Below are 23,901 nucleotides of genomic sequence, written 5' to 3' on the forward strand. Positions count from 1 at the left end.
GGCGCTGTCGGGACCCAGACTGGGACCCCAGCTCCGCAGGCCCGGCCCCCGCCTCCCGCCCGGAGCCACGCCCCTCGCCAGGCCCCGCCCCTCAGGCCCGCCCCGGTAGGCCCTGCTCCCCTAGACCCCGCCCCAGGCCCCTCGGCCCCGCCCTCTCAGCCCTCACTTCCGCGTCAGCCCCGCCCCCAGCTTAACCCTGCGGCCCCGCCCCGCGTCCCGGCCCCGCCCCCTCGCCGCACCCCTCTCGGCCTCGCATCCTGCCCCGCCCGCCGCCCGGCCGGCTCGGTCCCGAGAGTGCGCGCCTGCGCAGTGGCGGCGGGCGCAGTCGGAAGCCTGGCGGACCGGACCGCGGGGGCACCGCTGGGACCACGGCCGCTCCGGCCCGCAGCGCGGGTCTGGGCCGCCCGGGTCGGAGATGGCGGCGGCGGCCGCGTCCGGGGCCCGCGCCTGGCTTGGCGGCGGCTCGCCGCGCCCGGGCAGCCCGGCCTCCAGCCCCGATCTGGACAGGGGAGGCCGCGCGCGGCCGGAGCCGGGGCCGGGGTCCGGGCCGGGGTCGGGGCCCGAGCGGGCCAGCGCCAGGTCCCCGGGCCCCGCGGCGCTGGGCCACGCTTTCCGGAAGGTGATGCTCACCAAGCCCACCTTCTGCCACCTCTGCTCCGACTTCATCTGGGGGCTGGCCGGCTTCCTGTGCGACGGTGAGCGCCACGACCCCATCGCCGCCCGCCGCCCGCAGCCCGCAGCCCCGGGCGGCCCGCCCCGCACCTCTGGCCTCTGCCCCCGGCGGTGGCTTCCCGCGGGGCAGGAGTGTGCGGGCCAGAACCTCCCCAGGGAGGCGGTGAAGACCAGCTCTGCTAGGGTTCGGGGCGTCCGTGCCCGCGCCCCTCCGGCAGGACTCCCTGGACGTGCTCACCTGGGCCGGGACCCAATGGGGGAAGAGCGTGGGGGCCCCGCCTGGGGCAGGGCGAGCGAGGGGCAGGTGCAGCGGCTGGGAGGGAGGCCCGCGCACCCGGGCAGCCCACTCCTCCAGCGGGGCTGCCTGGCTGGCTCCGTGCTCTGCTGGGCCTCCGCCCAGGGGCTGCCTGCTGTCTGCTGCTCGGGTTTGGCTCCAGCACAGCCCTCCCCAGGCTGCTGTCCCACCTGCGGCGTGTCCCGACAGGGCTCCCATCCGGCTGCCAAGCGTCTGGGCGAGGGGCCCTCCCTCCTCTGGCTCCTGGGCAGCCTGGGGGGGGGGGTGCTTCCAGGGCCTGCTGTCTTCCAGTCCTGCCCCCTCCCTCAGCCACGTGGGCGGTGGCAGGGTGGCAGGGAGACAGAGGGCCCTAGGCAGGGGTCTGGAGCCTCGGCTCCTCACACAGGATGCCTTCTGCCAGGGTACAGGGCATGGTTGTCCTGACCCCCCCCCCCGGGGCTGCCCCAAGGTGGCCTGGCAAGCTGGCGGGGGGGGGGGGGGTGTCAGGACAGAAACATGGCACTGTCCTGCCTCCCCTCTGGGAGTTCCAGGAGGCTCTCAAGGTGAGATGTGTGTGCAGGCCACTCAGCTCCAGCCTGCGGCTAGACCCAGGGCCCCCAAATAGGTGAGAGGTGAAGGCAGGGACCCCCAAACAAGTGAGAGGTGAAGGCAGGGACCCCCAAACAAGTGAGAGGTGAAGGCAGGGCCCCAGCTCTGAGGGCTCAGCAGCTCATTGGAAGAAGCTGGGCACGGGGCCGGGCGGGGGGGGGGGGTGTGGGGAGGGGAGGCTTTCACGGGGCAGCCGTGTGGAGAAGGGGCTGGTGATCTCGGCCAGTAGAGGCCTGACCAGGATGCGGGGGGAAGCCCCCCCGGCCCCCCCAGGAGCACCGGGACATGTGGGTGGGCTGATGGGCGCTATCTTCGTGGGCCAGAGGAGGAAGCTGGGTGCCGCCTGCCCACAGCACTGCCTTCTGTGGCAGAGCTGGTCCGGGTGCCGGGAGGGGAAGCTGGTAGGGGGCTCACTCCACATCTCCCACCTGAGCCCGGCTGCTTCTGGAATTTTCTGTGAAGCCAGGTCTCCGGCTGCTCCTGTCCGGAGCTTGTCTGCCTCCCTCCAGGGAACGGGTGGGCTGGGGCTGCCTGGAGGCCCGGTGGGCAGTCTTCTCAAGGCTGCTGGGAGAGTTGTCCCTCCACCACCTGCCCCTCCCCAGGCCCTGCAGCCTCGTCCGTCCCAGCCCCCCCCCCCCCCAGGTCCCCATCCTCACAGGCCCTGTCTTCTGTGTGTGCCACCAGCGGCCGCTCCAGCCACTCTTCTTGAGGTCCCCGCTCCTATTCACCTTGGGGTCCATCCCACGCTGAACTGTAGTCTCGCTGGGCCTCTCCAGGACGGGTGGGGGTGCCCCCATGCTTCTGGGGTGGGCCTTGGGAGCACAGTCTGAGTGCTCACCCCTCTGGACGGGCACATGCAGCCCTCGCCAGGCCAGCTGTCCAATGGGCCTCCGTGGTTCTGGTCTCACAGACTGGCTGTGGGGTGGGAGGGGTAACTGGGTGTATGCCACTGCGTGAGTGAGGGAAGGGCGTCCCTTTCCAAGCTGGTCTGCCGGGTCCTGCCTGTAGGGGTCCCATCCACCTGCCTGCCCTTGCAGAGCCCGGAGGAGAGCTGAGCCTGCGTGTGGGAGGAGGCCCACTCTTGGGGTACCAGAAATGTCATCCAGGATGGTCAGAGTCACCAGGCCCCTGTCCCCCAATCTGGGCTCTCGGGGGGGGGGGGGACAGAGGATCAAGGTGTCCCTCTGTGCTTCTTGGGGGGGGGTTCTGTTGCTATGGCTTCCCTCTCCCCCATGACTGTGAGGAGTGGGAGGGTACGAGGGGGGAAGGGAGATGGCGGGAACCACACCCCCACAGTGGGATGGGGCAGGGACTGCACTGACTCACCCAGGCAGGAATTGGCCCATCAGCCAGGGCCGAGTGCACCCACTGTGACGGGTACTCTGCCCTGGCAGAACACTGGTCCCATCACGGCCCTTGGGGTGCCGCTGGCTGAGGCTCCCCATCTGCATGCCAAGCCGGGGTCTCTGGACTCCTGGGCAGCACAGGGTCTGACTCCCGGCTTTGTTCCCACAGTCTGCAACTTCATGTCCCATGAGAAGTGCGTGAGGCAGGTGAAGACCCCGTGCACCAGCGTGGCGCCCAGCCTGGTCCGAGTGCGTACGGATTGGGGCTGCCATCCAGGCCGGCGGGCAGAGGGGTGGGAGGGGCATGAGGGCTCTGCGGGCAGGGCCTCAGGCTGGGTGGGATGGCCAGGACCAGCCTAGGGCCTGGGGTGGGTCCCCTCCCAGAGCAGCAGCCAGGCCTCACTGCCCACTGTGCTCACCCGTGTCTTCCGCGTCCCAGCGCGGCTCCTGCCTGTTGGTGGGCCCTCCTCCACCTGGGTTCCCTCTGGGTTGCCCCAAATGTACCACAAGGGAACAGACACAGGGAGCGGTCAGTGCCAGGGCTCCCTGGGCAGCGGCTGGGCAGGGAAGGACCAGCAGGGTGGCCCCCGGCAGAAGGGGCTTCCTGGGGTCGCAGTGAGGGCCCTGCACAGAGTGGGGAGGTCACTGCGAGGCACCTTGGGAAGAGTGCGCAGGAGAATGGGGCTGCGGTGGCCAGGCAGCGGGTGGGTGGTGAGGGGGCTCTCTGGGGTGTGGAGGGCTGGCTGGGGGGGGGGGCTGTGGTGGCCAGTGGCCCCCAGCTGAGGGGCTGAGGCTATGCGCCCCCCCACCCCCAGGTCCCCGTGGCCCACTGCTTTGGACCCCGCGGGCTCTACAAGCGCAAGTTCTGCGCCGTGTGCCGCCGGAGCCTGGAGGCGCCCGCGCTCCGCTGCGAAGGTACCGCTGGCTCAGGGCCCGGTCCCTGCTGCCCGGACGGCCTGGCGGCGGGTGGAGGGTGGAGTGGCGGGAGGGACCTGGTGGAATGTTCTGGATTCTGGAGCTGCCCAAGCAGGCGGCAGGCTCAGCGCTGAGGCTGCAGGTTGAGGGGGGCCGGCTTGGAGGGGGGCGTGTCGCAGCCCGGCCCCTCAGGCCCCGGAAGCTTGCCCTTAGCGGGGCTGGGGCGGGACCCAGGCCGGCGAGAGGCCCCTGACCCTGCCCGCCCCTCAGTGTGCGAGCTGCACGTCCACCCCGACTGTGTGCCCTTCGCCTGCAGCGACTGCCGCCAGTGCCACCAGGACGGGCACCGGGACCACGTGAGCGCTTGGCGGGGCCGGGCCGGGCCGCGGTGGGGTGGGGTGGGGTGGGGTGGGGTGTCGGGGCCGCAGGGAGCCTGCTGACGACCCCCCCCCCCCGCAGGACACGCACCACCACCACTGGCGCGAGGGGAACCTGCCCTCGGGGGCGCGCTGCGAGGTGTGTCGGAAGGCGTGCGGCTCCTCCGAGGTGCTGGCCGGTCTGCGCTGCGAGTGGTGCGGCGTCCAGGTGGGCGGGGCGGGCTGGAGGGCGGGGAGGACCCGCGGGAGGGGTGCCCGTCCAGGTGGGCGGGGCCGGGGTCCCTTCTTTCAGTTGGAGACCCGGATCTTTTGGAGCGGGGATCCCCGTTGTACACCGTTGTACACAGAGGCGGGCTCCCTGTGGTGGGGGCGGGGCTCCGTGTGGTGGGGGCGGGGCTCCGCGTGGTGGGGGCGGGGCTCCGCGTGGTGGGGGCGGGGCTCCGTGTGGTGGGGGCGGGGCTCCCTCGGTGGGGGCGGGGCTCCGTGTGGTGGGGCGGGGCTCCCTTGGTGGAGGCGGGGCTCCGTGTGGTGGGGCGGGGCTCCCGTGTGGTGGAGGCGGGGCTCCGTGTGGTGGGGGCGGGGCTCCGCGTGGTGGGGGCGGGGCTCCGTGTGGTGGGGGCGGGGCTCCACGTGGTGGGGCGGGGCTCCGCGTGGTGGAGGCGGGACTCCGTGTGGTGGGGGCGGGGCTCCGCGTGGTGGGGGCGGGGCTCCGTGTGGTGGGGGCGGGGCTCCGTGTGGTGGGGGCGGGGCTCCGTGTGGTGGAGGCGGGACTCCGTGTGGTGGGGGCGGGGCTCCGCGTGGTGGGGGCGGGGCTCCGTGTGGTGGGGGCGGGGCTCCCTATGGTGGGAGCCCTCAGTCCCGCCTGGGCCCTGCGGGATCGCTGAGGACCGCCTGGCCCCGGCCCCCCAGGCAGAGCCCCGGGCTCAAGGCCGTGCCCCCCCAGGTGCACACGGCCTGCTCCCCGGCGCTCGCCCCGGAGTGCACGTTCGGGCGCCTGCGGACCCTGGTGCTGCCCCCCGCGTGCGTGCGCCTGCTGTCCCGCAACTTCAGCAAGACGCACTGCTTCCGCGTCTCGGAGCGCGCCTGCCCCGAGCCAGGTGAGCTGGTGTGGGCGGGGGAGCCGGGGGCGGGACCCCGAGTGAGGCCCGTGTGTGCATCCACAGACGAGGGCGACGACGGCGAGGACGGAGGCGACCCCGCGGGCTCGGGCAGGGAGCTGCCGGTGCCGGAGTCCAGTACGTGCCCTGGGCCGCCGCCCAGCCCCCCGCCCCGCCCCGGCCCCGCCCCCGCTCCAGCCGGGTCAGGGTTCACACCCGCTTCGCTCTGGCCCAGACAAGCAGACCCTGAAGATCTTCGACGGCAACGACGCGGTGCATCGGAATCGCTTCCGAGTGGTCAGCGTCCCCCGCCTGGCCAGGAGCGAGGAGGTGCTGGTAAGAGGGCCCAGCCCTGGCCGGTGTGGCTCAGTGGTTGGAGCGTCCGTCCTGGGATGGAAGGGTCCTGGGTTCGATTCCCATCAAGGGCATGGACCTGGGTTGCAGGCTCGACCCCGGCCCCACTCGGGGTGTTTGCGGGAGGCAGCCAATCCACGTGTCTCTCACATCCGTGTTTCCCTCTCTCTGTCTCTCCCTCTCCCTTCCACTCTCTCTAAAAATCAATGGAGAAAATATCCTTGGGTGAGGATTGACAACCACGAAAAAGGGGGCGGCTCAGGGGTGGCAGGGCCATCCAGCCTGCCCCTTGGTCTGCCCCCACAGGAGGCTGCGCTGCGGGCCTACTACATCACGGAGGACCCCCGGGGCTTCGAGCTGCAGGCGCTCCCCTGCCCGCTGCAGGCCGGCGACCCCGAGGCCGGAGGGAAGGCCGGGAGTGGCAGGACTTTGGAGGAGGAGGGTGGCAGGGGCCCCAGGTCCCGAGAGGTCACCCCTGAGGCCTGGGTCATCCGCACCCTCCCTCGAACCCAGGATGTCCTGAAGATCTACCCCGCCTGGCTCAAGTGAGGCCCAGGCTCCGTGCGCAGAGTCTCTGCAGGGGTCGGGAGGGGTGGGGGGGTCGGAGGGGTGGGGGGGTCGGAGGGGTGGGGTGGGGCTGTGTGGCCCCAGCTCCCGAGCGTGTCCCCTGCAGGGTGGGTGTGGCCTACGTGTCCGTCCGCGTGACCCCCGAGAGCACTGCGCGGACCGTGGTACTGGAGGTCCTCCCGCTGCTCGGGCGCCAGGTGTGTGCGCGGGGCCGCCCGGGCCCGCCCCGAGTGGGTGCCCCTGGGTGTCCGGGGGGGGGGGGGGCTGGCCCAGGCCTGACACCCCGACTCTGCCCCACAGGCCGAGGGTCCTGAGAGCTTCCAGCTGGAGGAGGTGTTCATGGGCAGCAGGCAAGGTGAGGGCTGGGCGCTGGGCCCCGGGCCGGGCAGCTGTCTGCTCAGGCGGCTCGGTGCCGCGCTGACGGCGGTGCTCTCACCCTGCAGTGCAGCGGACGGTGCTGGCCGAGGAAGAGCGTTTGCTCGACCGGCTTCGAGACATCCGGCAGGTCAGTGGCGTGAACGCTGGCCCCTGGGAGCCACTGGCCTTTGGCCATGGTCGCTCCCTCAGAGAGAGGACCCCAGGGCCGCCTGGGGGCCGCTGGCCATTCAGGCCTCCCTCCCAGGCCTGGCGCGTCCATCTGCTGCCCAACGGAAGGTGGGGTTTCGGGCCACAGCCCCCTGCGTCCCCGAGGGGCCTGCAGGGCGGGAGCCTGTGTCTTCGTCCTCTCCTCTCCCTCCTTCCCAGGCCCCCTTTCCGGGTGGAGGTGGCCGGGCCTGGAGTGGGGAGCTGCCCTGCCCTGCGCTGTGCTCAGCGCTGCCCTGCTCCCCGCCCCCACAGACGTCCCTGCGGCAAATGAGCCAAACTCGCTTCTACGTGGCTGAGAGCAAGGCCGTGGCCCCCCGAGTCTCCCTGTTCGTTGGGGGCCTGCCTCCCGGCCTGTCCCCCCAGGAGTATGGAAGCCTGCTGGACAAGGCTGTGGCCACCAAAGGTGTGACCGCCTGGGCTGGCCTGGGGCTACAGCCACTGGGGGCGGGGGGGGGGCCCTGAGACAGACTAGGGGGGCTGCTGGGCGGGGCCAGGCCCCCCCACTCCCCCGTCGCTGCCACAGCCTTCCCCACCCCGTGGTCTCTCCTCCTGGGGCGCAGACTGTGACACCTCCTTGGAGGGGCTCTGAGCCTCCGGAGGCCCAGTCTCTGCTCTAGGCTCTGGGAGACGGGGGGAGGGGCTGTGCCTGGAGTTGGGGGTGGCCCTTCCTGGGGTCGCTGGCCCTGCCACGTGGTGTGCCGTTTCCCCTGAACACAGGGCTGGGCTGGCGTGGCCTCTGCCTCCCTGACCCGCCTGTCTTTGCAGCTGACCTGGTGACCCTGAGCCACGTCTACTCCTCCCAAGGTGAGCGCCCCACCCTGGTCCTTAGGCCGGAAGTCGCTCCTGCGGTTAAAGGGAAGAGCCCCGCGTGAGGGCGGGGGTGGGGGGTCAAGCTTTGCTAAACCATGACGAGGCCAGAACACTGCATCCTGCCCCTGGATCCGCATCCTTGTCACGGGAAACTTCGTATCTCCCAGAAACGAAGTGGGCTCGTCCCCCGTGGGTCCCGGGGGCTTGGTGGCCCGGGAGTGGGGGGGGGGGTTCCGTCCTGTGTCCCGAGAGCCTCCCTCACCTCCTCTCACAACATCCTGGCCGCCGGTGAGCTCCCCAGGGGGGTGGGCCTGCACCCTCTGGACGCCCTGGGGTGGGCGGACCTGAACCTGGCGAGGCCCGAGCTCACAGCCCACCTGCCACAGGTGCCGTGGTGCTGGATGTGGCCTGCTTCGCGGAGGCCGAGCGGCTGTACATGCTGGTCAGGGACACAGCGGTGCACGGCCGGCTGCTGACGGCCCTGGTGCTCCCGGACGTGCTGGTGAGTGGGAGCCGGGCCTGGGGGGACGTGGCTCCCCTACTGGTTTTATCTAATGCTTGGGCGTCTGCCACATACGCCTGATTCACACACGTGAGAGGCCTCCATGGACCAAGAGGACTTCCCACAGGCCCTTGCCCTCCCTGGGGTCCCTGGGCCTGGCCGCCCTGCCTGTGCCCTTGGCCGCCTCGGCCAGCAGGTGGCACTCTCTAACCAGATACCATTCTGCAGACCCAGCACTGCCAGAGGAGGGTGCCTGGAGGAGGGGTGCCTGGAGGAGGGGTGCCTGGAGGAGGGGTGCCGGAGGAGGGTGCCGGAGGAGGGTGCCGGAGGAGGGTGCCGGAGGAGGGTGCCTGGAGGAGGGTGCCGGAGGAGGGTGCCTGGAGGAGGGTGCCTGGAGGAGGGTGCCTGGTGGAGGGTGCCGGAGGAGGGTACCTGGGAGGAGGGTGCCGGAGGAGGGTGCCTGGAGGAGGGTGCCGGAGGAGGGTGCCTGGAGGAGGGTGCCGGAGGAGGGTGCCAGAGGAGGGGTGCCTGGAGGAGGGTGCCTGGAGGAGGGTGCCGGAGGAGGGGTGCCGGAGGAGGGTGCCGGAGGAGGGTGCCTGGCGCCAGCCCGGGACGAGGGTGGGCTCCGCCATGGGCACAACATGGGTCAGGGCAGGGTGTGGGGTCCCCAGGCATCTGCAGCCGCCCTGTCCGAGGGTCCCGGGGCAGCAGAATGACAGCTGTGACCTGAGCGTGACCGAGTGGGTGATGCCTGCAGGTGCCCGCTGCCCCTCCCCCTGAGCGGGCTCAGGACAGGGTGCCCACCAGCCCTGGGCAGAGCTGGCCGATGCCGACTCTCACTTCCCTCCCGGGAGCCTCCCGCCCGGTGAGCGGCGCATGGTGCTGCAGGCAGCTCTGCCCGTGGGTCACATGTCACCCCGTGTCCTGGGCTACTGTGTTAGTGCCAACCTGTACGTCTCACCAGCGGCCACCTCCCTGTGGGGACCCCGGCCTCCTGCCCGCTGTCTCCTGGGCACGGTGTCTGGAGATGGGGGAGGAGGGCTTCGTCCTGACCCTGAGGGGAGGCGCGTGGCCTCCCTGTGCCCTGGGCTCCTGGCTGCTGGGTGGTGGGTGGGGCCCTGGGAGCGGCGGCCTCCCAGGCTGCACACCAGGAGGCTCTAGTGGGGCCAGGGTCCAGCCTGGCTGTGCGGCCTGGACGAGGCGGTGGGCGAGGTCTCGGGGGCGTGTCAGCGGCTGGGCCTCGGCCTGCGAGCTAGAGCCCCGGTGGCCGCTGCCCCCTCTGCCTCCGGGTCCCCAGAGGTCAGTGGCGGGTGCCCCTCGAGGTCAGGGGCGGGGTCCCTAGAGGTCAGTGGCAGGCATCCCTAGAGGTCAATGCCGTGTACCCCTAGAGGTCAGTGGCGAGCTGGGATGCCGTGTGGCCCCTTGGGCCCTTTCCTGGGGAGGGCTGCTCCGGGTGGGCCCAGGCCAGGTGGGCTGAGGGGTTGGGGCAGCCACTGCCCAGGCAGCGAGGTGGGGACACGCCTGCCGTAACTCGGCCCCGTCTCGCAGCACACGAAGCTGCCCCCGGACTGCCGCCCCCTCCTCGTGTTTGTGAATCCCAAGAGCGGAGGCCTCAAGGGCCGTGACCTGCTCTGTAGTTTCCGGAAGCTGCTGAACCCTCACCAGGTCTTCGAGCTGACCAACGGGGGGCCTCTGCCCGGGTGAGTCCGCGGGGCCCGCACAGGCCCTGCGAGGGGCTCTCACGCCTGTGGGCGGGCTGGTGGCCCAGGCTGGGGTTCGGTGTCTCAGGTGGGGGTGAGCTGCAGCCTCTCCTCCTGCCTGTGGCAGACAGTCCCCGCCTCCCTCCCTCCCTCCCTCCAGGCTCCACGTGTTCGCCCGGGTGCCCCGTTTCCGGGTGCTGGTGTGTGGAGGGGACGGCACCGTGGGCTGGGTGCTTGCTGCCCTGGAGGAGATGCGGCTCCAGCTGGCCTGCCCGGAGCCTGCTGTGGCCATCCTGCCCCTGGGCACAGGTGGGCAGCCATGGGTGTGGAGGCGGGGCTTGGGAGTCCTTCCTTCCTTCCTGTCCTGTCAGTTGAGGCCCGGGGGTGGGGGGGCTTCGGAGAGTCAGGCTGCCTCTCGCCGTCCCAGGGAATGACCTGGGCCGGGTCCTCCGCTGGGGCCCGGGCTACAGCGGAGAGGACCCGCTCTCGGTGCTGGTGTCGGTGGACGAGGCCGACGCCGTGCTGGTGGACCGCTGGACCATCCTCCTGGACGCGCACGAGGCCGGCGGTGCCGAGAACGGTGTGGCAGACCTGGAGCCCCCCAAGGTGCGGCGTGCCGGGAGGGAGTGGTGGCCGGGGGCCCCGCGGGTGACCGTCCCTGGCCATCTCTTTAGGGAAGGGGAATTGAGGCTCGGGGCAGTGGTCCTGCGTCCGGGAGCCCGTTCGCTCGCACGTGCCGTGCGGTCGTCTCCCGGTGCTGGCGGCTACCAAGCAGGCCTTCCCGGAGGGGCGGCTCCCAGCACGCGGTGCCGTCGGGCTGGAGCGGGGCGCCGGGAGGGCTGCCCAGGCCACGGAGTTGTCTGCCCCCAGATCGTGCAGATGAGCAACTACTGCGGCATCGGCATCGACGCGGAGCTCAGCCTGGACTTCCACCAGGCGCGGGAGGAGGAGCCCAGCAAGTTCACGAGCAGGTGCCCGCGGGAGTCAGGCTGCTCTGGCAGAGCAGGGAACTGGAGAGGTGCTGGCCCGGGGCTGACTGAGGCTGGCCAAGGCCCACCTGGTAACAGCGGGCGTGTCCTCCCGCAGGTTCCACAACAAAGGCGTGTACGTGCGTGTGGGGCTGCAGAAGATGAGCCACGCGCGCAGCCTGCACAAGGAGATCCGGCTGCAGGTGGAGCAGCAGGAGGTGGAGCTGCCCAGCATCGAGGGCCTCATCTTCATCAACATCCCCAGGTGCCTGGGGGAGGGGCTCTGGGGCTCTGCCCAGCAGCAGGCTCGGCTCCCGCTGGTCCTGGCTCGGGCTGGGGCGGGCGCGGGGCCCAGCGCAGCCTGCACCCTCACCCATGCACCCCTCCCTCTCTGCACAGCTGGGGCTCAGGGGCTGACCTGTGGGGTTCCGACAGCGACTCGAGGTTTGAGAAGCCTCGGATGGATGACGGGCTGTTGGAGGTGGTGGGGGTGACCGGCGTCATGCACATGGTGAGTATGGGGGCCGGGGGCTGGCCCAGGTGCTGCCGCCGAGTGCTGAGCCGCCCGCCCCTCCCAGGGCCAGGTCCAAGGCGGGCTGCGCTCCGGCATCCGCATCGCCCAAGGCGCCTACTTCCGGGTCACCCTCCTCAAGGCCACGCCCGTGCAGGTGGACGGGGAGCCCTGGGTCCAGGCTCCCGGCCACATGATCATCTCAGCCGTGGGCCCCAAGGTGAGTCGTGGGCTGCGCCACATGGGCTGGCAGGCGCGGCGGGAGGGCATGGGCCCGGGCAGGGCGAGGTGGGCCCTTGACAGCACCTGCCTCTCCTCTGGAACGAGCCCCCGGGCCTCTGAAGGAGGCGTCTGCTGGGCCGTGGAGGGGCTTGAGCCCCGGCCCCACAGGCCACACCACGTGGCCCCTACTCCTCGCCCTTCTGTGAAATGGGTTCTGGGGCCCTTGGCTGCAGCGTCCTGCCCTCTGACCCCCCTCTGACAGGTCCACATGCTCAGGAAGGCCAAGCAGAAACCCAAGAAGGCTGGGACCCCCAAGGACGCCCGAGCGGAGGAGGGGCCTGCCCCCGAGGGGGGCCCCAAGGAGAGGCGGCGCTGAGCAGCCCAGTGGCAGGCAGTGGATGGACGTGTCTGCAGCCCTGACCTTGGGGTGCCCCTCCCCACATCCTGCCTCCCAACCGACGGGTGGGCAGGGGCTCCGCCGGCCTGAGCACTGCGCCTGGACCTCCTCTGTCCCCTGGGCGGTCCCAGGTGCTCCTGGGGCAGCCGGCTCCGAGGGTCGCGGTGTGCCCAGCAGAGACGTGGGGACCCGCCCCCACCAGCTCCTGCCTGGCTGTGGCCGGGAGTGGCGACTACACTGCACAGGAGGCCGGCGGGCTGGCCCCCTTCCTAGGATGGCGTGGGAAGGGCGGGAAGCAGTGCCTGATGGGACCGAGCTGAGCAGACCAGTGCCCCAGGCCAGAGAACGGAGACGGGGAATGTGGAGGAACCAGCTTTAGTCGCCAAGGACCACTCGCACTTTGTGTTGTTTGCCAACAATGGACGCGGACATGGAGGCCCAGCAGGGGGCGTGGCTGCTGGGCCATGGGTCACCCCGAGGCCCCGGAGGGGGACCCGCAGACCATGCCCTTCCCACTGTCCGGCCCGGTGCCGGGTCCCTTTGCTGCTATTTGCCCTGAGGTTTGGCTCAGCCTCAGCCGTGCCACCCCCCCCCCCCAGCTTCTGCCAAAGCCGCACCTACATGCACTGAGCAGCCTTCGTCCCGTGCGTCCCCCTCTGCCCTGCGGCGCTGCTGTGTCTAAGAAGCCGTGGGTGGGGGCTGTCCTGTTGTCTACGTGCGTCTGTGCCCTGAGGTGTCTGTGGCTTTGCACCGGCGCCTGCTGTGCCACACACGACCTGCAGCCCAACGAGGTCGGCACAATACAGTCTGGGCACGGCCTCCCTCGTCTCCCTCCTGTCTCTGCGTCAGGACCACTGTGGGGAGGGTGGGCCAGGCCGGGCCATGGGGTCCCAGGACGGCCTGCCTGGCACCGAGGACCCAGGGCCACAGCACACCCACCTGCCTGGGTGGGCCCAGGACACAGATGGGCGCGTGTCCCCACAAAGCCGAGTCCTGGCAGGGGCGGTGCTAGCAGGGGGCAGGGAGCAGTGGGGCCCTCGGGTCCAGGGTGTCCCGTGCGGGCGGGGCCAGGCCCCGCAGGGCCCGCAGGAGGGCCAGCGCCAGGCGCACGAGGAGCCGCAGCAGCAGGAAGGCGAAGGGCACGGCGATCTGCATGCTGTGGAAGATGGCCGTGCTGAACCTGCTCAGCACGCAGGTGAGGGTGAAGGCCAGCAGGCTGGCGCAGGGGTACAGCGCCAGCTTGGCGCACATGAAGGCGTGCTCCCGGCCCCCGAACCGTGCGGAGGGCCGCAGCGTCTCCGCCTCGCGCAGCAGCGCCGCGGTCCACATGGCCAGCTGGAAGACGCTGGCGAAGAAGATGATGGCGCAGCTGACGCGCACGCTCTCGAGCTCGTCGCGCGGCCGCCGGGCGAAGGCCGAGGTCTGCTGGTAGGCCAGGGGCAGGCCGCCCACGAAGGCCAGCGAGAGCGTGTTGAGCAGCCCCATGGACTGCGTGGCCTTGCGCACGTGCAGGAAGAGGGAGTGGTGGGCGAACCAGAGCAGGCCCACGGTGGCAAAGGAGCCGAAGTAGGCCAGGAACTGCGGCCCGTCCACGCTCAGCGCGGCCACCAGGCTGCCCTGGAACTTCTCCTCCACGTCCTTGGCGTCCGGGACGTTGTCCTCGCTGCGGATGGGAACAGACGGCACCTGAGGGCCTCGCCCGCCCCCCAGGCTGCCGTCCGCACCGGAACGCCGGGCGAACGGGGCGGACTTTCGGAACATGAAGTTCGTCTTATCCCCGCTATCAGGGCTCAGGACCGGCCCGAGCCGAGGCCTCTGGGCTGTCTGTCCAGCCTCCGGCAGTGGTCTGTCCACTTGGGATGGTAAGGGGCGACTCTAATCCCCTGAGGCCGTGGGGCCGCTGCCCTCGGGCGCAGCCAGGAGCCTGTGCAGCTCTCTGGTCCTCCAGGCGAGGTGCCCGAGACACCCCCATAGGGGTGCTGCACATGTCAGTGGGAGGGGGGCTGGACTCCAGGGTTGGAGGAGGAAGCAGGACACAGAGCCCAGGGGAGCCGTGAGGCCCTCAGGGCCCGGAGGGTAGAGTGGAAGCAATAACATCCCTCCCCAACCCCAGCCGTCCACACACCGCTCACGGCGGGGCCCGAGCCAGCCACCGGTCATTTCGGAAGCTTAGGTCTAGGCCTCAGAGATCAGCACCAGCGGACGCTTACGCCCAATTTTAAAAACAAGTTACAGTAAAAAGAGTTACCAAGGGAGAATTAGACTTCAGACTGACAGACAAACACGGAATCAGGGTTTCTAACACATCAATGAAATAGGATGTGCTGAAACTCAACAAGGAACACAAGGCTGTAAAACGGAGGGAGACCCCGGCCAGTGTGCTCAGTGGTCAGAGCGTTGCCCCACACACCAAAGAGTTTTGAGTTTGATTCCTGGTTGAGGGCATGTACCTGGGTTGCAGGTTCGATCCCCGCCCCTTCTGGGCGTGTGCACGAGGCAACCAATCGATGTGTCGCGCTCACATCGATGTTTCTCTCTTTCTCTCCCCCTCCCTCCCTTCCACTCTCTAAAAATCAATGGGGAAAACACCCCTGGGTGAGGATTAACAAACAACACAAGAGGGAGGCTGGCAGGAAGCAGGTAAACCTTGGAAGTAGCAGGACCCAGAGGCGGTCAGGGGGGGCTGCTGGCGGAGACCCATAGCTGGGAGCCCTGCCGGGAGCGGGATTCCTTCTCCTGGGCTGAGAACCCGACCAGAGGCACTTCCTGGACAGGGAGCCCCGCCCAGTACGCCCAGGGTGGCCTGAGCAGGATCCTCACCAGATGTCCAGAATGAGCAGCGTGGCCACGATGGCGTAGACCCCGTCGCTGAAGGCCTCCACCCGCTCTTTGCTGAGTGGCTCCTGCAGGTCAAAGGTGAAGAACTCCACGCTGGGGGCTGGGGGCTCCCGGGGGCCTGTGGTGCGGCAGGAGGAGGAGCTCGCACGCCCGCGGACCCTCCGCCCTCTTCCCCGAGGGGCCGGGAGCATGCAGCGGGGAGGGGACCCCCAGGGGCGCCTGGCGCGGCACCCGGACGCACCCAGGAGCCTGCCTCTGCACCAGCTGGCCGCCTTGCTGGCGTAGGGGAGGAAGATGACCATCACCATCAGCAGGTACGACTGCGAGACACAGACACGTCAGATCTGCTCTGAAGGGCGGGGCACCGCCAGTGGCACAGGTGACAGCGGCGCGTCCGAGAACGTCCCCGGGAGGGAGCAAACGCCCACCAACCACGTCTGACACGGGACCGCAGCTCCGCTCAACGGGGAGTCCGGGGCCCCCACGCCCCGAGGCTGCTCAGCACCCCACAGGCGGGCACAGGACCGAGGCCATAGCGAGCTCCCCCTCACGCCCTCGTCCCCACAGGACAGCTCCTCTCACACCGCCAGACACCGTGCTGGCGCGGAGAGGGCGCGGGAACCGCGTGCACGGAGGCAGGAACGCACGGAGGTGCAGCCACTGTGGCAAACCGGAGCTCCCCCACATCACAGAGCCCACCCACAACCCGGCGGTCCCACCTCTGAGCATCGCCCAGGAGTGAACGCGGGTCCCCGAGGGGTCCGTACCCCCTGCTCGCAGCGGCCAAGGTCCATGGAGGGGGGACGGCGAAGTGCACGGCCCACTGGCACCGCGGCCACCATGGGGAGGACAAGCCGGGGGCCCGACATCTGCACAGGTGGGCCTCGCGGACATGACCGAGCGAGGCAGCGGCAGACATTTATATGCCACCCTCCTGCGGCTGGGCCCTCCCTCCCCACGAGGGGTGTCACCCTCCCCTCCGCCTTCCCCCACTCACCCCCCCCCCGCCCCCGCCCCCCTCTCCCACCCCCTCTCACCCCCCCACTCACCACCGGGTAGAAGAACAGGGAGAAGCCTGCGGCCAGGAAGCACAGAGCTGGGCCTCGGAGGACGATGTGCAGGATGTGCCGCCGGTAGAGGCCCCGGTGGGCGGAACGCCCGATCTGGGGGTTCAGGAGGTGGGGCAAGCTGAAGGCATACACCACGATCAGCGCCTGTGGGAGAGCTGGGCTGCAGGACCAGCAGAACGGGGCCTCGGAGGGCAGGCTCCGCTGTGGGGCCCAGCGTGGACGTCCTGGGGGCGCGGAGGGGACGGGCACCCTGCTCTGTGCATGTGGGTCTCTTCACTCTGTCTCCACGGCACGGGGCCCAGGCCCTGCCTCTGGACAGTCGGCTTCGGCCACAGCAGGTGCCCCAGGGCAGGCAGGCAGGCAGGCGTTCCACGGCGTCCGTGCCTGGTGCTCACTGCGCCCACCCCACCTGCACCCGCTCCGAGAGGCTGCCCGTGGGAGCCGGGGGGCGCCTACCTGCACGGCCCCGATGGCGATGACGCAGGCACAGAACAGGAAGATGCCCAGCGGCACCTCCGGGAAGGCCATCATCAGGGAAAACTGCAGCCAAAACACAAAGCAGGCCCTGCAGCCCCGGGTCCAGGCCCGGGCGTCCCCACCAGGACGGCAAGTCCATCGGATGCTCGGCCCTGCACTCAGCACGGCCCTCCGCCAGGTGCAGAGGGAGAGGCAGGCGGGTGGGGAGCCACATGCTGGGCATGGGCTGGGGGCCGGCGGGAGCTGGGAGCACCAGTAAGCGGGGAGGGGGCGCCCCTCCTCGGCCTTGGAGGCCCAGGCACATCCCTGCCAGGCAGGCTGCTAGGGCCCCTGGGCGTCCCCTCCTCCACCCGCCTGCACACCCAGGTGCCCCCTCCCAGGCAGCATGCCTGCCGGCCGCCCCCCTCAGCCTCCTCTCCTCCTTGCCTGCACCCCCCGCTGGGCTGAGGTTCTGAGGATGGAGCATCTTGGGTCCTGAGTCCTCTCACCAGGCTGGACCCCGGGGGCGGGGGGACTCAGCGAGGCCTGGAAGCGGCCAGTACTCACCGTGAAGGGCAGGAAGGTGATGGTCATCATGCAGGCCTAGGGCAGGGGCGGGAGTCAGGAGGCAGGAGGGTGCGGGCAGGGCACTCCAGGCTGGCTGGGCGCCCGCCCCTGCTGCCCACCCCCATCTTCTCAGCGGGCTGGGCCTCGAGGAACTGGCTGTGATGGGCGGTGCCTTTCACTCCTCGGAGGGAGGAGCCACAGTCACTTCCCCTCGGCGGAAGGAAACTCACCAGGTTGAGCAAGGCCAGGGTGTCGTCTATTTTCCCAACAACCTGGAACAACCTAAGCAGGTGAGAAGGGCCCGGACACGCCATCAACAACACGGGTCCAGCAGCACCATCGTCACAACACGTTGCCGTGTGCGGAGGTTGGAAAAGCCGGAAAACACGCAGAAGAGAACGGAGGGGCCTGAGACCGCCGCGTCAGCATCTCCACGCGTGTCCGCTCTTTCCTCCCGCTCGCAGCTGCTGCTCGAGCAGCAGTTTGTGGAAACCAACGGACGCGCGTGGCAGCGCTGGGGGTCCATGTCCTCGCGCCCGGGGCAGGCGGACCATGGGGGCCGTTTCCCGTTCCCGCAGCCACACGCCCGAGGAGGCCGTGGTGGCCTGTCCCGAGGTGTGAGGCCTGCGCCGGGCGCACAGGAGCCCAGACCTGTGAGGGACGCCGTGCAGCCCACAGCAGACTTGCTCTTCAGGCCTCGGGTCCAAAGGCCATTTAAGGAAGGCAGCCCGGGCCCTGGCCTGGGCGGCTCAGTGGGTGGGCGTCGTCCTGTACACTGAAGGGCCGCCAGTCGGACCGGCAGGGCCCCTCCCGGGATGCGGGCTTGTCCCCCCATAGGGTGTGCAGGAGGCAGCCCCCTGTGTTGTGCTCTCATAGAGCTGTTCCTCTCTCTCAAAATCAACTTAAAAAACCCTTTAAAAAATAAGACAAAGTAAAAATAGACAAGGAATCCCTCTCAGGAAGGCCCACACTGCACCTGCGGGCAGCTGCTCCCAGAGGGCTCCACGTCGTGCGGGCGAGGAAGCCAAAGCGGATGCACACGCAAGCTCCCAGGTCGCACACGCAAGCTCCCGGGTCGCACACGCAAGCTCCCGGGTCGCACACGCAAGCTCCCGGGTCGGCCCAGCAGCTGGCGACACACCCAGAGCCCTGCCCGCCTCCCCGCCCCTGGGTCTCCTCAGGGCTCGGACCCGGGATGCGCCTGCTCCTGGCCTGGGCTCAGCGCCGAGTCCTCCACCTGGTGGTCCGTGTCCACCAGGGCCAAGCGTGGCCTCTGCGGCTGGCGCTCAGGGCAGGTCCCGGGTGAGGACAGGCCCCGGGTGAGGGTAGGCCCCGGGTGAGGGTAGGTCCCGGGTGAGGACAGGCCCCGGGTGAGGGTAGGTCCCGGGTGAGGGTAGGTCCCGGGTGAGGACAGGCCCCGGGTGAGGGCAGGCCCCGGGTGAGGGCAGGCCCGGGTGAGGGCGGGTACCAGGTGAGGGCAGGCCCCGAGTGAGGACAGGCCCCGGGGCCTACCCTGAGTGCCAGCCCCAGAGGCAGCTCTAGAAGGCGGCAGCGGTGCCCACCCGGACCTGGGAGCTCTCCCCGTCACTGCCCGAGGCCCGGCCCGGCCATGTGCAGGGACAAAGCCAAGGCCTGGAGTGAGAACTGGGCGAAGGGGCAGCCCTTGGGGCTTAGCCCAGGAAGCGAGGGGCAGCTCGCCCACCCCCAGAACGGGACCTAGTGGGCGCTGTGAGGGCACGCAGCTGCCCGTGACCCCACCCGGGTGGGAAGCTGCAGCCCAGCCCAGCCGCACCTCGTGTGTGCCGCCCAGGCCACAGTCACGATGAGGAACGTCATCAGGTAGACGGCGATCCTGGTCGCTAGAAGTCTCTGGATGCTTTGGTCAAACTACGGGGACAGAGCAGCGTCCGGTCAGGGTCAGGGGTCAGGCGGCTGCACTTACCCTCAGCGTCACCGGCGCGCGGTCGCCCCCTGGGGGGCCGGCCCTGTCGGTGTGGCTGCTGCTGCCCAGGCAGACCCACCGTCCTCCTAGTGAACTCTCACCCGAACCCCGAGAGGAAAAAGCCACACCCAGCACCCACGGCCCGTGGCATCCAGGCCACGTGCACTGGCTGGGACCAGACCACGGCCGTGAGGGGCGTCCTCACCCCTCAGCTGAGAGGATGCCACCGATTTCACGGGAGGAGGCACCCCAGGACCTTCCGGTGTCTTCTGAAATCAGGTCCAGCTCCTAACTGTGCTATTTACCCCACAGAGCAGAAATGCTGCACGCTGGCTGCTCACGGGGACCCTGCTGGCTGCTCACGGGGACTCTGCTGGCTGCTCACGGGGACTCTGCTCACGGGGAGAACTCTGCTGGCTGCTCACGGGGACTCTGCTGACTGCTCACGGGGACTCTGCCCACGGGGACTCTGCTGGCTGCCCAGGGGGACTCGGCCTTAGGAAGAACACCCTTTCCACTCACTCCGTGACGTTAACCTGTCTTTCAGGCCATCAGCCACTAGGCCCTCGCTCCGAGAACCCACAGCAGGGACCCGACGCCCTCCCTCCTAACCTGTCCTAGGCTCCCCACGTCCCCCCCAGCCTGTCCTAAGCTCCCTGCATCCCCCCCCAATCTGTCCTAGGCTCCCCACGTCCCCCCCAAGCCTGTCCCAGGCTCCCTGTGTCCCCCCAATCTGTCCTAGGCTCCCCACGTCCCTCCTATCTGTCCTAGGCTCCCCGTGTCCCCCCCCACCTGTCCTAGGCTCCCCTGTGTCCCCCCCCCCAGCCTGTCCCAGGCTCCCTGTGTCCCCCCCACCTGTCCTAGGCTCCCTGTGTCCCCCCCAGCCTGTTCTAGGCTCCCCACGTCCCTCCTATTCTGTCCTAGGCTCCCCGTGTCCCCCCAACCTGTCCTAGGCTCCCTGTGCCCCCCACGAGCCTGTCCCAGGCTCCCCGTCCCCCCCCCCCAAGCCAGGTACTGAAGTGGACCCTCCCCGCACCAGACACTATAGACTGTGCCCAAGTACCTGCTCAGGGGAGATCTCCGTGTGGGTCACAGGCAGGATCTACCAACAGACACAAAAGGAACGGAGGGACGTGTGTCTCTCGGGCTGGGCGCTCACTGGTGTTGGGGGATTTGGGTCCCTGATGGGCTGCTCCTCACCCCCACCCCCACCCCCGTAGCTGTCTGAGGGGCTGGGAGCCCAGGATGCTGCTGAGATGGGCCAGGCTCAACCCAAAGGCTGCCTGGGAGGGTGAGGCTGGGTCCCGTGGGAGTGGCTCTGGGTGGGGGCAGGCTCTGAGCTGGGTGCGACCCCCACAGACCATGACGGTGGCGATGATGGACAGCAGTGCGTCGCTGAAGCTGAGCATGCGATGCGAGTGCTGGGTCCCGTCGTCGTCGTCGGCAGCGGCCTCGTCCCCCGTGGCGGTTGTGGAGTCTCCCTGCACGTTCAGGGCTGGCTCTGGGGCCTGAGACCCGGACATGGCGGGGCCTGGGAAGAGGCACAGGCCTGAGCCTGCTGAGTCTCCTGGGCCTGCCCGCTGGCTCCGCAGTGAGCCCAGCAGGGGTCCCACGGGTGTGCCGGGGCAGCAGCATGCAGATCCACGCCGCGCTGGGCTCAGCAGTGAATGCCCCAAACCCTCTAAAGGGAGCAAATGTTAAACCCCAAATGGACTTAGAAAGGGCTGTGAACTGCCCGGCGGGTGTGGTGCAGTGGCTAGCGCATCGGCCTGTGCACCAAAGGGTCACAGGTTCGATTCCCGGGCAAGGGCACATACCTGGGTTGCAGGTTTGATCCCCAGCAACTAATCAATGATGTGTCTCTCTCACATCAATGTTTCTCTCTCTTTTTCTCCCCCTCTCTTACTTCCTTTCCTTCCACTCTCTCTAAAAAGCAATGAAAAAAAAATACCCTCGGGTGAGGATTAAAAAAGAAAAAATGAAAGTGCTGTGGACTGACTGTGTGTGTCCTGAAGAGTCACATGTGGAAGGAAGCCCTGGCCCGATGGCTGGGAGGTGAGGGAGTGGGGTTAGATGAGGCCGCGAGGATGGGGCCCGTGATGGGCTCGGGGCCCTGGTGAGCAGAGACCAGCGCCCGCTCTCCGCTGTGAGGACGGTGACAGGCCAGCGAGCGGCCCTCCCCGAAAACGGACTTGACCGCCACCTGGTTGCAGACGCCCAGGTAAGTTCCTGCCTGTGGTACGTTGCTCTGGTGGCCCGAGCTGAGACAGGAAGTGACAACGGATGAAGCAGAGCCACATAAATAAAACTCAGAAACAAGGCTGAGAGGAACACGTCAAATTGCCCAACGATACAGTGTTGGGCCATTGATGTGAATGTTCACACAAAACCACCACCCACCTCCCTCACGACTAACACACGGCGAGAACACAACACGAGTGAGAACAGCCACCCCTTCAGGGCTGCTGCAGCGACCTGGCGGGAGGGCCGGGCATGGGCTGTAGCTGTCTCTCTCCTCCTCACTTTGCTCACTGCTGTAGGTTCTAGGAGCTTCTGACAAGTGCAGACACAACAGGAACTAAGGGACATCTCTTGGTAACCACAACCACACCGGTCTGTCCCCGAGCAGTCCCTTTGTGGCCAAGCCTTCCTCCACCGCAAACCCAGCCACCACTAAGTTTCCTATGTTTGTTTAAAAAATATTTTTATTGACTTCAGAGAGGAAGGGAGAGGGAGAGAGACAGAAACATCAATGATGAGAATCATTAGTCGGCCGCCTCCTGCACACCCCCACTGGGGATTGAGCCCGCAACCCGGGCATGTGCCCTGACCCGGAACTGAACCGTGACCTGGTTCATAGGTCGATGCTCAACCATGGAGCCACACCAGCTGGGCTCACTAAAGGTTGCTACTGTCATTTTGCCTTTTCCATATTGTCCCACAGATGGGCGTGCCCCCGTGGCACCTCCCGCGTCTGGTTTCCTTCACTTACGATGATGCATCTGAGATCCACGTGTGTTTTGTGAGTACCAGTGTTTTCTGTGCAGTTAAGTGCTGGTGTGGATGGACCTATATGCTCCCCCATTCACCGGCTGTAAAATGTGGGTTGTTCTCAGTTTGGGGTGGTTCTGAATGAAGCCACACCCCTGCTCGCAGCAGCATCATTCACAGCAGCCAACGGTGGAGGCAACCCAACGGTCCACATGCAGATGAACGGTCAGCAAACATGTCCATCCAGAGAGCAGGATGCTGTTCAGCCTTAAAGGGGCAGGAAACCCCCACAGATGCTGCAGCACGGATGGGCTTGAGGACTCCACGCTCGAGGAGTGAAGTAAGTGGTCACGAAGGGTAAGCGCTGTGTGATCTCACTTCCATGAGGTCCCAGAGTGGTCAGGACCAGAGACAGAGGGCAGAGGGTGGGTGCCAGGCACCCCAGCCCCTGTATCCCATTTTCCAGACAAGTGCACTGGCTGGGAAAGCCACGTGACCCGTGTGCCATGCTAGCTCAGGTGCTGACCTTGGCCAAGTAATGACACTGTTGAGTATGTTTTCTCACCCCCAGAAAGGGACGGGGGGAGGGTTAACCGGACTGTGCCCTCTTCTCCCAGATACCCCAGGGTGGTAGAGAAGGATGTGTGAGCACCAACGCGCTGGGTTAACTAGGCTACTGTTACTGTTAAGATGGCAACAAACAGAGCAGCCAGTCTGGAAAGCGCTCTGAGAGCTCAGCATTCGGGGAGGATCGGGCTTTCGTGTGCATTTTTTTCGGTTGGAGACCGAATACTCCGTGGAGGGGTTGCAGCCTCAGGTGCCTACTGCACCCGCCAGGACCAGAAACCAGCCACGAGGTCGGTGAATGACCGTAAGCCCCGAGGGGGGCGGCTCTAGGTGATGGGTGACACGTGGGGTTCTGGGTCTGATGTTTCTACAGAAACTGGGAAACTGGGTTTTTGAGTTTTTCAGCCTTTAGCAACAACCAGTTCTTAAAAGCAATCCCACTTATGTGCCCCCCAACCCCACAAGCCAGGGCCGTCCACGGGGCAACGAGTCTTACTCACTGAAGTCGCAGGGGCTGTGGGTCGCGGCGGAGCTCAAGCTCCCCGCTGTCACTGCTCCCCTCGCCCCGCCGGCAGAGGCCGTCCGCCGCACACACCGCCGGCTCCCCCGGGCCTGGCGGGGCACCTGACCTCCGGCCTCCGCAGACTCGACCCCCAGGGGAACCGGCGGGGCTGGGGGGCAGCGGGACGGCCTGGGCAGGAGTCCCCGGGGCCACCGCTCCGAGCGTCTGTGCCCCGATCCGTGGCGAGACGGGAACTCGACAGCCGGAAGTCCTCCGAGAGGCCGGCGGCGCCGCGCATGCGCCACCCGCACCTAGGGCTCTGCACACGCGCCGTCGCCCAGCGGGGGCGGAAGTGAGACGCCGGCGTCCTTCCGGGCCCGCGTCACGGCCTCGGGGCGGAAGCTGGTGCGGCTCCGGCCGGCGGTTGCTCAGCTGCCCGGACGCCCTGGACCCGAGCCCCCGCGCCCGCCGCGGGCCGCCATGTCGTTGCTGCAGTCTGCGCTCGACTTCCTGGCGGGCCCCGGCGCCCTGGGCGGCGCTGCCGGCCGCGACCAGACCGACTTTGTGGGGCAGACGGTGGAGCTGGGCGAGCTGCGGCTGCGGGTGCGGCGGGTCCTGGCCGAGGGTGAGGCGCGGGCAGGCGGGCGCCGAGGGGCAGCGCGTGGCGGGCGGGCGGGAGGGCCCCGGCCTGTTCGGGCTGGGAGGCCGGTCTCGGCTCGGGCACGTCCTGGTGGGCGCGGGGCCGGGCCGGGCTGGGCAGCCCCCGCAGCAGGTGCGGCCGACTGCGGGGTGCGGGGGGCTGTGGCTGGGGGGGAGGCCGGGCCGGCGGGGAGTTCGGCCGAGCGCGGGGGCTCCGTGGAGGCCGAAGGCTGGAGGAGAGAGCACGGCGGGCGGGCGGGCGTCAGGCAGACCCTTCCCTTCACGTCGGGGCTGCCGTGGGCGGGCGGGACTGGACGTGGGCGCGGGGCCGGCGCCCCTCCGCTGAGCGCGGCGGCGGCCCTGTCCGCCCCGGGCGCTGCGCTAGGCAGTGGGCGTCCTGCTCTGACCACCTGCCGTCCGTGC

General features: G+C 68.8%; 3 protein-coding genes across 6 annotated transcripts in view; 2 read left to right on the forward strand and 1 right to left on the reverse strand.

Annotated features, from left to right (window-relative positions):
• Positions 1–315: 315 nt before the first annotated feature.
• DGKQ (diacylglycerol kinase theta) lies at positions 316–12,266 on the forward strand. 3 transcript variants are annotated; one of them, XM_054708790.1, is made up of 23 exons: positions 316–695; positions 3,071–3,150; positions 3,717–3,816; positions 4,087–4,172; positions 4,276–4,401; positions 5,137–5,290; positions 5,357–5,428; positions 5,526–5,626; positions 5,951–6,189; positions 6,318–6,408; positions 6,512–6,566; positions 6,655–6,716; positions 7,049–7,199; positions 7,562–7,600; positions 7,993–8,108; positions 9,657–9,808; positions 9,969–10,117; positions 10,236–10,414; positions 10,679–10,779; positions 10,895–11,041; positions 11,176–11,287; positions 11,355–11,507; positions 11,772–12,266. In XM_054708790.1, the coding sequence occupies exons 1-23, from the start codon at positions 416–418 to the stop codon at positions 11,883–11,885; spliced, it is 2,859 nt and encodes a 952-aa protein (XP_054564765.1). In that variant the 5' UTR covers positions 316–415; the 3' UTR covers positions 11,886–12,266. The 3 variants fall into 3 exon arrangements, with proteins under 3 accessions (XP_054564765.1, XP_054564764.1, XP_054564766.1); XM_054708789.1 differs by having other exon boundaries at positions 5,137–5,428; XM_054708791.1 differs by lacking the exon at positions 5,357–5,428.
• Positions 12,267–12,725: 459 nt separating this feature from the next.
• TMEM175 (transmembrane protein 175) lies at positions 12,726–23,112 on the reverse strand. 2 transcript variants are annotated; one of them, XM_054708797.1, is made up of 12 exons: positions 22,838–23,112; positions 20,597–21,040; positions 20,141–20,310; positions 19,843–19,881; positions 18,630–18,724; positions 17,068–17,119; positions 16,838–16,873; positions 16,271–16,354; positions 15,794–15,958; positions 14,986–15,064; positions 14,727–14,862; positions 12,726–13,569 (listed from the first exon to the last, which is right to left on the reverse strand). In XM_054708797.1, exons 3-12 carry the CDS (start codon positions 20,300–20,302, stop codon positions 12,915–12,917), a joined length of 1,503 nt encoding a protein of 500 aa, XP_054564772.1. In that variant the 5' UTR covers positions 20,303–20,310; positions 20,597–21,040; positions 22,838–23,112; the 3' UTR covers positions 12,726–12,914. The 2 variants fall into 2 exon arrangements, with proteins under 2 accessions (XP_054564772.1, XP_054564768.1); XM_054708793.1 differs by lacking the exon at positions 20,597–21,040.
• Positions 23,113–23,230: 118 nt separating this feature from the next.
• The window catches only part of GAK (cyclin G associated kinase), a 40,391-nt gene continuing 39,720 nt past the window's right edge, over positions 23,231–23,901 (forward strand). The window contains exon 1 of the mRNA XM_054708807.1: positions 23,231–23,464. Within this exon, the coding sequence (XP_054564782.1) occupies positions 23,320–23,464 (145 nt within the window). The 5' untranslated portion in view covers positions 23,231–23,319. The remainder of the gene's footprint in view (positions 23,465–23,901) is intronic.

This window comes from Eptesicus fuscus, chromosome 2, assembly GCF_027574615.1.
Source record: "Eptesicus fuscus isolate TK198812 chromosome 2, DD_ASM_mEF_20220401, whole genome shotgun sequence".
Lineage (NCBI taxonomy): Eukaryota > Metazoa > Chordata > Mammalia > Chiroptera > Vespertilionidae > Eptesicus > Eptesicus fuscus.